Source organism: Musa acuminata, chromosome BXJ3-8, assembly GCF_036884655.1.
Source record: "Musa acuminata AAA Group cultivar baxijiao chromosome BXJ3-8, Cavendish_Baxijiao_AAA, whole genome shotgun sequence".
Classification (NCBI taxonomy): domain Eukaryota; kingdom Viridiplantae; phylum Streptophyta; class Magnoliopsida; order Zingiberales; family Musaceae; genus Musa; species Musa acuminata.
The window spans coordinates 13,503,667-13,518,181 of record NC_088356.1 but is presented as its reverse complement, the minus strand read 5'-3'; the positions used below and the strand labels follow the sequence as shown (position 1 = coordinate 13,518,181).

General features: G+C 39.2%; 2 protein-coding genes across 2 annotated transcripts; both read left to right on the top strand.

Moving 5' to 3' along the window:
- Positions 1-1,347, top strand: LOC135644324 (1-aminocyclopropane-1-carboxylate oxidase-like). The gene is made up of 3 exons (XM_065161798.1): positions 1-160; positions 276-511; positions 713-1,347. The coding sequence occupies exons 1-3, from the start codon at positions 59-61 to the stop codon at positions 1,293-1,295; spliced, it is 921 nt and encodes a 306-aa protein (XP_065017870.1). The 5' UTR covers positions 1-58; the 3' UTR covers positions 1,296-1,347.
- Positions 1,348-11,869: 10,522 nt separating this feature from the next.
- On the top strand, positions 11,870-13,219 carry LOC135644127 (1-aminocyclopropane-1-carboxylate oxidase-like). The gene is made up of 3 exons (XM_065161582.1): positions 11,870-12,040; positions 12,156-12,391; positions 12,593-13,219. The coding sequence occupies exons 1-3, from the start codon at positions 11,939-11,941 to the stop codon at positions 13,173-13,175; spliced, it is 921 nt and encodes a 306-aa protein (XP_065017654.1). The 5' UTR covers positions 11,870-11,938; the 3' UTR covers positions 13,176-13,219.
- The last annotated feature ends 1,296 nt before the right edge of the window (positions 13,220-14,515 follow it).

The following is a 14,515-nucleotide window of genomic DNA, read 5'->3' as shown; positions in this document are numbered from 1 at the left end:
GCAAAGTTCAACCAAAGCATCGCATCCGTCTTCTCAGAAAATAAATCTTTTGTTAGAAATGGCAATTCCAGTCATTGATTTCTCAAAGTTGAAGGGCAAGCAAAGAGCCGAAACTTTGGCACAGATTGCCAATGGATGTGAAGAATGGGGATTCTTTCAGGTCTGTTGTCATGGAGGATGTGCTTTCAAGTTCCCGATCTTCTTCCTTTCTCCCGTCCATGGTTCTTCCGAACATGATGCTGGTACTTATTCCAAGTAATCTAATGTGCTTGCAGCTGGTGAACCATGGGATTCCGGTGGAGCTTCTGGATCGCGTGAAGAAGGTATGCTCGGAGTGCTATCGGCTCAGAGCGAAGGGCTTCAAGGGATCCAAACCAGTGCAGCTGTTGAACAAACTGGTGGAAAAAGAAGGGGAAGAGGCCGATGTTAAGCGCTTGGATAACGTGGACTGGGAGGATGTTTTCCTTCTCCAGGACGACAACGAATGGCCGTCCAACCCTCCGGAGTTCAGGTACTTCATTCACGAAGCTCCGATGCTGCTTGTTCCATTCCCTGTTCCACATAAACGAATGAACAACATTAGAAAGTCAATTATAATCACTGCTGAATAGCTAGCTGCCCCAGCGCAAGAATTGGATTGTGGATCTTTGATTTGCTACTCATAATATGACGGTTGTCGCCAAAGTTGTTGACGTTTGCTCTCTTCATGCAGCGAGATCATGAAGGAGTACAGGGAAGAGCTGAGGAAGCTGGCTGAGAAGGTGATGGAAGTAATGGATGAGAATATGGGGTTTGAGAATGGCTACATCAAGAAAGTATTCTCAGGAAACGGTGAGCACCAGCCCTTCTTCGGCACCAAGGTGAGCCACTATCCGCCATGCCCGCGCCTGGACCTCGTAAACGGCCTTCGCGCCCACACCGATGCTGGCGGTGTCATCCTCCTCTTCCAGGACGACCAAGTTGGTGGCCTCCAGATCCTAAAAGATGGGAAGTGGATCGATGTGCAGCCTGTGGCCAATGCCATCGTCATCAACACCGGAGACCAGATCGAAGTACTCAGCAACGGTCGCTACAAGAGCGTGTGGCACCGCGTGCTCACGACCAGCGATGGCAACCGCCGCTCCATTGCTTCGTTCTACAACCCCTCCTTGAAGGCCACCATCACTCCGGGAATCAGCAACGACGACGCTCCAGCTTTGTACCCCAAGTTTGTTTTCGGGGATTACATGGAGGTGTACGTGAAGCAGAAGTTCACGGCCAAAGAGCCCAGGTTTGATGCAGTGAGAGCTATGTAAGGATAAGTTAATGATTATCGAAGTTATGTTCTGAGAATATTCTTTTGTATCAGATTTGTTTGTACCATAATAATTGTTTGCTATGACAAGTAATTTATATAAAACCAGCAGCCCAACGTATTTTTTGAAACCTCACGAGATGGCAACTATCATGGAGAAAGGCCAATTAGTTCTCCGATTACGAGGGGTTTTGATGAGTGGCGTGACACTTCACAAATCATGTTTGGAAAAATTAAAAATCACACACGTTTCTTGGTATAGCCATTTTCAAAATAAATAGAAATAAAAACACATTCTTAAAAATATATAGTTTGATGTAGATATTTGTCATATCTTTATTTAGAAATTTTGCCACGTTTATTGTGTCAACTTCATTATCAACTATATTCTCAGTCTCTTGACAGAAGTTTTTCAATCATTTTGATTATTTTGGGATTCGTAAGTAAGAACAGGAGAAAAACATAAAAATAAGATAGGGAGACATACTAATTTTATAGTGGTTCAATATTTTTGATCTACGATCCATTCTTATTTTATCTATCTACGAGGCCATTGACGTTCACCGGTAATTTTTTTCTCCAAAGTTTGAAGATCAACAATCCTCTACAACTTTCTTTTATCAAAGCATTGGTAAAAAAAGCTTGTGCTTGAAATATTCAATCTTTTATAGGTATCTCTATAACTTAGTCATCCAACTAAAGCCCAAAAAGAAGATAAAAATCAAACCTCTAATAGAGAATTGGAAAACATTGCAAGCACAATGGATGCTCTCACCAGCCAAACATGAAGACGGTATTTATAGGCCCTAAAACCTTAAAAATATAGAGTAAATTAAGAAAAAATACTAAAAAATAAAGATACATTGTGATATGATCATTGGATGTTAGCAACAAAATTGAAACACATTATTTGGTGACTCATATGATACTATCACCTAAGCTAGGTAATATTACTTGACCTAGTTAGTATAATCTTTGGGCTATGCTACTGCCAAGCCCAATGATGGCCTAGTAAAGACGTAGGTACGATCATTTACTATTCACTTTTAACCCTTAATTTTTTCGTTGGAATTAGCTCATTTTTAAAATTAATTTCGACCAAATAAGAGTTCTCTGTATATTATTAAATCTTTCATCATATAATTGGTGGATCTTCTATCATATTTTCGACATCTCGATTTCAAAGTCAATGTGTCTCATCCATATCAATTATGCACAAAATGCTCCTATTGCAATATATTCCACTTTAGCTATGGATAATGTAGAAAAATTTTACTTCTTACGCGATCATAAAACATATGCAATGTCCAAGAAGTCTTTTTCTTGTAAAGTTAGTATCTATATACAGAAAAAATTAAAATTTTTAAATTTGGGATATCATAGTCCTTTGTAGAGACGGTGTACCTTCTAATTTTAATCGATTTTGAAGTTCAATTGATAAATCCATACTAGAAATATGATTAACCAAAAATGAGAGTTGTAAGTAATACAAATAATTAATCAATAACAAATCAAAAGTAAGAGAAGGAAAACAAATCGATTTATAGTGGTTCAATTTTTTTTTACTAACGACCACTCTCGATTCCTCTTCCTTCGAGGCCATCGGCTTTCACTATCAATGTTTTTTCTAATGGATAAAGATCAACTATCCTTTTTATAGCTTTTCTCCTTTTAACAAGCTTAGGAGAGAACCTTCATACTATTGGAAAATCATGGGTTGGCATCTCATGCACAATAAAAAATAAAAACAAAACTAGATTTCCCAAAATTAAGTACTTGGTCATTGTACGACGATTGGTATGTGAGAAAATCATAAAACTGAAAAATCGCATATATCATGTTAGAAGTGTTACTTAGGGAGATCGTATATCCCCAAAATTTTCAGATTCGATAGAGTGAATGAAGGAGAACTCGCGTACTCCACTCTAGTGGTGATCCATACAACAAATGCAGCGACGATGCTCCTTAGATCGTTGTTGGATCTCCTTCTTCATGTGCACCGCAAGGCTACTAGAGCCAAGGAGGAGGAGAAGAGGGCTAAAGAGAATAGGAGGGGCGACCACCAATAGTTCTAGCCTATGAACCATGAGGTTCCTCCTATTTATAGTGGTGCAAGTAGCTTAATCCTTAATGGATCCTATCCTCATTAGATCTCAATTCAATTGGATCTCTATCCAATTGGATCTCTATCCAATTATGTAATTAGATCTTATCCACAGGATCTAAACTAAGGGCATTATGAATATCTTATATCTATACTTCTACTCATCATCACATCCATCATATATATGTGACCCTCTAGGCCCGATACCGAGCTGGCTATGAGTCGATCCGGTCAGAACTTCTTATGATATAGTAAATTATTATCTCTATAATAATTCATCGATTCATCGACTATGGTTATACTAGATCATTACGTCATAGTCCCCAAATGTTATAGGGGAATCTAATATGGTCAACTTATCTATCCACAATTACCATGTGTCTATAGTCCCTCATCCATCTAATATCCTAGAGACCGTATATAGGATACAGTAATGTTAGGCCCATACAAAATCCTATCCGAGTCTCGCTCTAATCGGATTCTCTTGAAGAACTCATTCTCTCTCAATCTGAACGACTTTGGCTAGAGATTTTGTTTGAGCAAGCACACATGAGATATTTTCCTCGTGATACCAACAGTGGATGATCCTCTATTGATACTCAATTGCCTTCGTAAGGTTGGCTATCATTCCTTAGAATTGGTTATACCATATCTGAAACTTTCAAACTTATAAATATGACGTCAAATAATGGAGTACTCATACAAGATATCTTTAGTGTCTCAAGTCTAAGGCCTAGACATACAACTGGGACTACAGAATCATTGTCTGACATTAGGTATCAATAACCATCAAGCATTCCGTAAGCGGATCCATCATATGAATTACTATACAATGCACCGGTCTATTTGGTTCTCTCGATGTCCTTCTCGAGTAACCTATGACCGGGATGATTTAGGATTTATGTTTAAAGGTGAATCAGTCTCATTATCATGATCTCATCACAATCCGATTCCCATTGCATCGATCCAAGGATATCACAATATACATCTAGATAATATGTGATAAAATATCAGTAATAATAAGCAAAGAGATCGTCGCAACGTGTCACAGGTGCCATCACTTATGTGATTGGCTTGTAGGGTACTTATAACTATCTCTCACTTGACCTAAAGCCAATCACATATGTGTCTGATCCCCATCAGACCTTTGTGATGCTAAAAAATAATCTAAGACAATGGCTTCGTTAGTGGATCAACAATGTTATCTTTGGAAGAAACTCTTTCCATTGTTATACCTTCATGGGCCACAATCTCTCTAATAAGCTAGAACCTCCTCAAAATGCTTTTGATGAGACCTAGGTTCCTTTGCTTGAGAGATCGCACCATTATTATCATAATATATAGGAATCAGTTCTATGCTACTCAATATGACTCTCAAATCTTTAATGAACTTCTTTATCCAGACCCCCTCTTTTGTTGCTTTTGTCGTAGTAATATATTCTGCCTTCATGGTCAAGTCAGCAGTAGTATCTTGCTTGGAACTATTCCAGCTCCCCATTCAAGGTGAATATATACTATGAGAAAGTAAAATTCCATGTCTCATTAATATAAGACCTCTCTTGAAATATTTCATATCAAACCTTTTGATAATTATGTCTATGTACCTGGATTGAGATAAGCTAAGCATCCTCTTAAATCTATCTCTATAGATCCAAATCACTAAAATATAGGATGCTTCGCCTTAAGTCTTCCATGGAGAAGTGTCTAGATAGCCAAGCCTTTAATGTTGAGAGTATTCCCAATGATTATGATGTCATTCACAGATAACACCAAGAAGGTGATAGCGCTCCCACTTACCTTTTTATAAACATAAGGCTCATCTTCATTTTTAAAGAAGTCATAAGATCTGATCGCCTCATCAAATCTTATGTTCCAACTTCGGGAAGCCTATTTTAGTTTATAAATGGACTTAAGCAACATGCACACCTTATCTGGATACTACTTGGACACGAATCCCTCAGGTTACATTTGCTAGTCATAGGTGCCCTGCAAGCTAATCACTTGAGTGATGACTGGTGTGACTTGACACGTAGTCTTTTTGCTTATTATTATTTGATATTTTATCACTTTATATTGCTTGTTGCTTGAATATATTATAATGTCTATGGATTTGTGCAATGGGAATCGGATCGTGATGAGATCACGATAATGAGACTGATTCACCTTTAAACACAGATCCGAAATAATCCCGGTCATAGGTTACTCGAGAGCGACATCGAGATAAATGGACAGACTAGTGTGCAGTATACCCATCCATATGATGGATGCAACTAGTCTCATAGCTGCTCGTGTGGGGACACTAGAGATATAGTATAGGTGCTCATTGAAGAATGAGTTTACTAATTGAGCCGCTTACGAAATGCTAGATGGTTGATGATGCCTTATTATTAGACAGCGATTCCATAGTCCTAGTGGTGTATCTGGTCCTTAGACTTGAGATACCAAGGATGTCCTGTATGAGTACTTCAATCTTTGATATTGGACTTATAGGTCTGGAGGTTTCAGATCTAGCATAGCCGGTCATCGGGAGTGGTAGCCAACCTTACGAGGACTATTGAGTATTGATAGAGTATCATCCACTCTAGGTATCATGAGAGGAATATCCCATGTGTACTTGCTCAGGCAAATCCCTAGCTAGGGTCATTCGGATTAAGAGAGAAACAGTTCTCTAAGAGAATCCGATTAGAGCGAGACTCGAGTGGAAACCATATGTGTCTGATAGCACCATGCCCGGTATATAGTCACTGGGATATTAGATTGATAAGGGACTATAGGTATACAGTAATGGAGGACAGACAAATCCAATGGATTGGATTCTCCGATTTCGTCTGGGGACTCTAGCGTAGTGGCCTAGTATGTCGATAGTCGATGAGTCAAGTGAATTATTATGGAGATAATAATTCACTATCCCAGAAGGTATTCTGACAGGTAAGACTCATGACCAGCTCGATATTGGGCCTAAAGGGTATATATATGGTAGGCGTTGCGATGGGTAGAGATTCGAATATGAGATATCCGCTGGAGCCCCTATCTTATTTAATATCCAATAAGCTCATGAATTATTGGATCCTATGAATGAGATACAATAAGAGTCAATGAGAGATTATTGGATAGAGATCCACTAATCTAAGAGGCTTAGGTAGTTGGATGGAGATTCAATACCCAATAATACAGGATCCATTATGGTTAAATTTACAGAGGACCTCTATAAATAGGAGGGAACCAATGGTTCAAAGGCTAGAGCTTCTTTGGGTTACCTCTCCTATTCTCCTCCCCCTCTCCTTCTTAGATAGCAAGCTTAAAGTTTTGAGGAGCATCATCACAGCCTTACTGTGTGGATCACCGCTAGAGAGGAGGCAGCTATGAGACCAACTACATCCATCATATGGGTGGGAATATAGTAAACCAGTCTATCCGATTATCTCGATGTCCCTCTCAAGTTACTTATGACCGGGAATATTTAGGATATATGTTTAAAGGCGAATTAGTCTCATTATCGTGATCTCATCATGATCCAATTTCTATTGTACAAATCCAAGGACATCACAATATATAAATGCATATATGCAATAGTCAATATAAAGTGATAAATACCAAAATATAATAAGTAAAAAGATTATGTGTCAATTGACACATGTCATTACTCACGTGATTAGCTTGCTGGGCACCTATGACTAGCAAGGAAGACGCTTGACTTCCTTCACCCTCTCCTAGAAATCTATATGAATTCAGGGATATACGATTTCCCTAGGTAACACCCTCTCCTAGAACACATCTTTGAGAAATTGAGGATTTTGTTTTTAATATTCTTCCGCTGCGCATGAGATATCGCCCCCATATTTTCTTACAGTGATATCAGAGCTAGGTTGTTCATGCGAAAGATTGGTTTTGAACTACGTGTGTTATGTTTTGGAAAAGCTTTTGATGTAAAAATTGTTGATGCAAAAATGAGAAAGAGCAATAACTATTGTTGCCTTTAATACCCTCGCAGATGGTAGTTTGCTGCCTTCTACGTGTGTACAGCCTCCTACAGCGGCAACCATAAGGGCGGCAACCGCAAGAAGGTAGCACAACACCAACGCACTAGTAGGATGTGCGCCTGTAGCAACCGGCCGGCGGGGGGCTAGCAGCCCACGGGTGCCCTGCCCGCGGGCAACCTGCTCGTAGGGGTGAGCTGTGTGCGGGCGGCCTTCTTGCAAGGGCGGCACCTATAGGTGACACAGCGCCCGCAAGCGCGGCACCCGCAAGTGCGACGCTTGCGGGCACTGCACCCGTGTGTCATGGACATAACTGGTTTTGCCTAGGTCGCGCGGTACCCTTGCATGTCCGTTCACAAAGGTCAGCCTCCCTAAAGCCTCCCATGATCACTTAGGACCCACAAAAGAGAAGACGGGATAGAAAAAACTCCTCACTCGGGATCCACAAACAAACATTTCCAAAAACACTTCAAAGACAATGCAAATTAAAATCAAACTTTGCAAGCTCTGAACAATTGCACAACAAAGGGTCAAAATGGTCCACTACAGATCAAAAATCTCTCATAAGTGTCCATATGATACAACCTTTATTTACAAGCCTAAAGCAGCCACCAAACCCAACTAAAATGAGACTATTAAGCCTTTGGCCATCCCTTTACATGCTGTGCAAAGCATGAACATACCAAAAGATACGGACATACATAAGAATTACATCAAACATCCTGTTTAGAAGTTTGTCTGTGACATTCTCCCCACTTATTCCATCGATGTCCTCGTCGAAGCCTTTGTCGATACTGCAACTCCTCGCCTTTGCTGAGTCTTCAATCTTCTGCTCCAACTGCAATGTGCCTCTTGGCTCCTAGCCGCTCTCCATTGCTGTTTTGGAGTAGTCGAACCTTTGATCCACCATGCTGCTTCAACTCGCCAATGACTCTAACTCTAGTATGGGGTTGGCTGAGTTATGTTGATCTTTGTTGGTTCCTGCGGATCCTCCAGATGAAGGAAAAGACCATCCTTACTATGTGCTAGTCACATGCTATTTGAACTGGGTGGATCCTTGTTGGAGTTTTAACGAGCATCGCCTCGTAAACTTTTGAAGTTTTGGGTTATTCCTCCACAAAATGTCCATCGACTCTTCTTTTATTTAGTTGTTATTTCCAAGTAAATTCGCATCACTTCCACTTTTGATTAGCATTATATTGGGAAATGAAGCAAATAGTCTACTCTCAATAGAATTGATCACCATTAGTGAGGATTTGACAACTATTTTCTTCTATTATCTTCGAAGGGTCTTTGAACCTGTGTATAGCTCCTCTACTGGATAGATAAGAGAATTGGGGTACTCGGTTTCACTCATTCTCTTAATAGTTGAGAAAGCAATGATTACTTGACTTCGCCCGTCTCCTCGAGGTTGTACTCCATGCATCGAGCTAGTTACTAGCCTTCGCCTGCTCTTTGCTCACACTTCTGAAGCACTTGAAGTGTTTGCACTCCTTGCGTTGAGTTAGCTAATATGATTCACCTTCTTAATGCCATCGAACTTCTGGAATGCAGGAAGTTTTCACCCCAACTTGGAGTAAGTCTTTAATAGTTTTGGTCGCCTCTGAGATTGTATCATCTTCTCCATTAACCCGGCCGCCTACTCCATTGAGTAGCAAAGGTATAGCACCACGTACTGCCTGCTTCGTTCCTTGGTCGTGCACTTTTGCATGACCCGAAGTCCTTTACTTTCGGTTATCTTGATGAGAAGCTCGTTGACACCGGTCTTACGAAGTTCCTTAGCCTCTGCCCTTCAGCCTTATCTTGGTACTTGGAGTTTGCCTTTGTATGCTCCACCTCTTCGGCCCCTTTCAGGACCAAGCGCTCTCCCTCCATGAGAGCAAGGGATCAATGACTTTCACGGAAGTCCCGCCTTTGTGGTACCATGGTGCTACCTTGCCCATGGCCCTACTATCCGTCGCCTCACATCTGCATCCTTTTTCTTCATTATCAGTAGATATATCTCTATGACACTCCTCCGAGTCCACCTTCATTCTAACTAATGCTTGATTTTGGGTAGCTAAGTCCCTCTGGACTCGTCATTGCTTCCTCGCCCCTTTCGACTACTTGATTTTCCCAATAGCTTTAACACCTCTATGTTCTCTAAGCAGCTCCCTTTGGTCAATGGAAAGACAGATTGCAACTCCCATGCATGGCCTTTACCATCGCGTTGTAGGATTTGCACCGATTATGTTCTCCTTAGCTTCCTTAGAAGTAACATTCTCTTACTCGACCTTGTCCTCTGACTTGCCGGGCTCCCTTAAGTGAATATGGGCTCTGAGCAGTCCTACTCTCCAACCACTTGGTTGTAAAAGCTGGTTGGTTTTCGCCTATTGAAGGAAGACCGATAGTGGATGCCGGTGGCCTCGACGAAAGAGGAATCGATGGAGTGGATGTAGGTCACGACGACCGAATCACTATAAAAATCTGGTTTGCCTTTACTTTGAGCAATTTACTTTAAACTGCAAATTACATTCTCATTACTTGCTACATTCTTCCATATGCTTTCAATCTAAGCATATTTCCGAAATCGGTTTTCAACGTACGAAGAATTTTTAGAAACATAATTTTTACCGCTGCGCCAATTCACCCTCTCCCCTCTTAGAGTCGACTCGTTCCTAACATGTAAGTGATTTAATTTTTACACACAATAGGTTTATCATGATTATAAAATTTAAATACTCAACGAAGGAGTTTGAGATAACAGACTTGGACTTAATGATTTATTTCTTGGGCATCGAAGTCAAACAATAGCAAAGAAAATTTTATTTCAGAAAGACACTATAGAAAAGAGCCTTTGAATAATTTTTTTATCAAAGTTTATCATCCTATGGATACAATGATGGTACCAAATTGACCAAAGAGAATATAAACAAATTAGTCTAACTTATTATAAATGTTCATTTAGATGTTTATAATTTTTCATATGCACTCGATACAGTATATTATTTGAAGTTGAATTGACAAGTAGATCGATAGAAACTTCTAAAGCATCTCATTGGAAGGATACTAAGAGGATATTATAATATATTAAACGAACGATAAGTTATATGCTTCATATAAGGAGTTATATTTTGTTGAATTTCATAATAATGATTGGATTAGGAGGTATAACGATAGAAAAAAGTATAATGAGTTTTATATGTTATCTTAGTGAAGCTACATTTATATAATCATTAAAAAAAAATCTATTGTTGCTGTATCAACTTGAAAGATATAATATGTTGCAACAACTTTTTGTGTTTAATAATACAATTTCAGATACTTCATATACAAAAGAAAATTTTAATGAAGATTTATGTTGATAAATTAATAATTGCTTTAGTCAAGAATCTAATATATCATAAAGGTCGAAGTATATTGATATGATATTTTACTTTATAAGAGAATAGTGAAGTTAAATAAGCATTGAATATACTCTCAAAACTCTTCAAATTTAAAATATTTTAATAATTTGATAAGTCAGATAAAACAAGTTTAGGAGAGAGACTATTAGAATTAAATTTGTCTATCCTTTCAAAGCACCAAGAAAAAAATTATTATATCAAAAAGTAAAACACATTAAAAACTCTATAGTTGAATGAATCAAATTAACCATTAGTTCTTGAAAATTAAAAAAAAAAGATTCATATTAAATATATTAAATTTATTATATCCGATAAGACTACATAAGACTTCGTGTGTTATGTCATAAGAGGTATCGATTTAGAGTTATATAGTAAAATTATTTTGAGTATAAAAAGATTATATTATCTTATCTGTGTGCTTCATCTTTTCTATCTATCCATTCAATATGATATATTGATATAAGACTTAATTGGAAAGTAACATGTTTTACTCGATTTTATCGAGCAGTTCATTCGGATTGGGAATTCTTCGTAAACGTCGCAAACGATGCAATCCAATAACAAAACCAGTACAAGCTGAGCTGGATATGGATCATTCTGGAAGCCTGCCATGATCGTCTCGTACATGCCGAAGCCACCTTATTAACGTGATGAACATTCTTCTGACCAAGTCAAGCAGCCCCACGTTGCAAATGATGCAATCCAATGACAAAACCAGTACAAGCTGAGCTGGATATTAATCATCCTGGAAGCCTGCCATGATCGTCTCGTACGTGCCGAAGCCACCTTATTAACGTGATGAACGTTCTGGCCATATCATCATTTTGTCCATTTATTTCACGAGTGAATCAAGATGATTTGGATGGTTTGCCGTGTGGAAGTACTTGTGGTCTTTGTCTCTTTCTAATAAGTACTTGTGGTCTTTGCCAAGGAAAAGAAAGGTTGACAAACAAGTCTTTGTCTCTTTCTAATAACCAAGGAAAAGAAAGGTTGACCAACAACACTTGGCATACTTTCTCTTTTCTTCCTTTGATTTGTACGTAAGATCTGAAGTGAAGCTCAATCTTTGCACTATAAAAAGCCCCAAGTAGCTCCATTTCTTTTCATCGAACTCAAGAAGCAAAGTTCAACCAAAGCATCGCATCCGTCTTCTCAGAAAATAAATCTTTTGTTAGAAATGGCCATTCCAGTCATTGATTTCTCAAAGTTGAAGGGCAAGCAAAGAGCCGAAACTTTGGCACAGATTGCCAATGGATGTGAAGAATGGGGATTCTTTCAGGTCTGTTGTCATGGAGGATGTGCTTTCAAGTTCCCGATCTTCTTCCTTTCTCCCGTCCATGGTTCTTCCGAACATGATGCTGGTACTTATTCCAAGTAATCTAATGTGCTTGCAGCTGGTGAACCATGGGATTCCGGTGGAGCTTCTGGATCGCGTGAAGAAGGTATGCTCGGAGTGCTATCGGCTCAGAGCGAAGGGCTTCAAGGGATCCAAACCAGTGCAGCTGTTGAACAAACTGGTGGAAAAAGAAGGGGAAGAGGCCGATGTTAAGCGCTTGGATAACGTGGACTGGGAGGATGTTTTCCTTCTCCAGGACGACAACGAATGGCCGTCCAACCCTCCGGAGTTCAGGTACTTCATTCACGAAGCTCCGATGCTGCTTGTTCCATTCCCTGTTCCACATAAACGAATGAACAACATTAGAAAGTCAATTATAATCACTGCTGAATAGCTAGCTGCCCCAGCGCAAGAATTGGATTGTGGATCTTTGATTTGCTACTCATAATATGACGGTTGTCGCCAAAGTTGTTGACGTTTGCTCTCTTCATGCAGCGAGATCATGAAGGAGTACAGGGAAGAGCTGAGGAAGCTGGCTGAGAAAGTGATGGAAGTAATGGATGAGAATATGGGGTTTGAGAATGGCTACATCAAGAAAGTATTTTCAGGAAACGGTGAGCACCAGCCCTTCTTCGGCACCAAGGTGAGCCACTATCCGCCATGCCCGCGCCTGGACCTCGTAAACGGCCTTCGCGCCCACACCGATGCTGGCGGTGTCATCCTCCTCTTCCAGGACGACCAAGTTGGTGGCCTCCAGATCCTAAAAGATGGGAAGTGGATCGATGTGCAGCCTGTGGCCAATGCCATCGTCATCAACACCGGAGACCAGATCGAAGTACTCAGCAACGGTCGCTACAAGAGCGTGTGGCACCGCGTGCTCACGACCAGCGATGGCAACCGCCGCTCCATTGCTTCGTTCTACAACCCCTCCTTGAAGGCCACCATCACTCCGGGAATCAGCAACGACGACGCTCCAGCTTTGTACCCCAAGTTTGTTTTCGGGGATTACATGGAGGTGTACGTGAAGCAGAAGTTCACGGCCAAAGAGCCCAGGTTTGATGCAGTGAGAGCTATGTAAGGAGGATAAGTTAATGATTATCGAAGTTATGTTCTGAGAATATTCTTTTGTATCAGATTTGTTTGTACCATAATAATTGTTTGCTATGACAAGTAATTTATATAAAACCAGCAGCCCAACGTATTTTTTGAAACCTCACGAGATGGCAACTATCATGGAGAAAGGCCAATTAGTTCTCCGATTACGAGGGGTTTTGATGAGTGGCGTGACACTTCACAAATCATGTTTGGAAAAATTAAAAATCACACACGTTTCTTGGTATAGCCATTTTCAAAATAAATAGAAATAAAAACACATTCTTAAAAATATATAGTTTGATGTAGATATTTGTCATATCTTTATTTAGAAATTTTGCCACGTTTATTGTGTCAACTTCATTATCAACTATATTCTCAGTCTCTTGACAGAAGTTTTTCAATCATTTTGATTATTTTGGGATTCGTAAGTAAGAACAGGAGAAAAACATAAAAATAAGATAGGGAGACATACTAATTTTATAGTGGTTCAATATTTTTGATCTACGATCCATTCTTATTTTATCTATCTACGAGGCCATTGACGTTCACCGGTAATTTTTTTCTCCAAAGTTTGAAGATCAACAATCCTCTACAACTTTCTTTTATCAAAGCATTGGTAAAAAAAGCTAGTGCTTGAAATATTCAATCTTTTATAGGTATCTCTATAACTTAGTCATCCAACTAAAGCCCAAAAAGAAGATAAAAATCAAACCTCTAATAGAGAATTGGAAAACATTGCAAGCACAATGGATGCTCTCACCAGCCAAACATGAAGACGATATTTATAGGCCCTAAAACCTTAAAATTATAGAGTAAATTAAGAAAAAATACTAAAAAATAAAGATACATTGTGATATGATCATTGGATGTTAGCAACAAAATTGAAACACATTATTTGGTGACTCATATGATACTAACACCTAAGCTAGGTATTATTACTTGACCTAGTTAGTATAATCTTTGGGCTATGCTACTGCCAAGCCCAATGATGGCCTAGTAAAGACGTAGGTACGATCATTTACTATTCACTTTTAACCCTTAATTGTTTTCGTTGGAATTAGCTCATTTTTAAAATTAATTTCGACCAAGACTGACATAAGAGTTCTCTGTATATTATTGAATCTTTCATCATATAATTGGTGGATCTTCTATCATATTTTCGACATCTCGACTTCATAGTCAATGTCTCATCCATATCAATTATGCACAAAATACTCCTATTGCAATATATTCAACTTTAGCTACGGATAATGCCACAAAATTTTACTTCTTACGCGATCATAAAACATATGCAATGTCCAAGAAGTATTTTTCTTGTAAAGT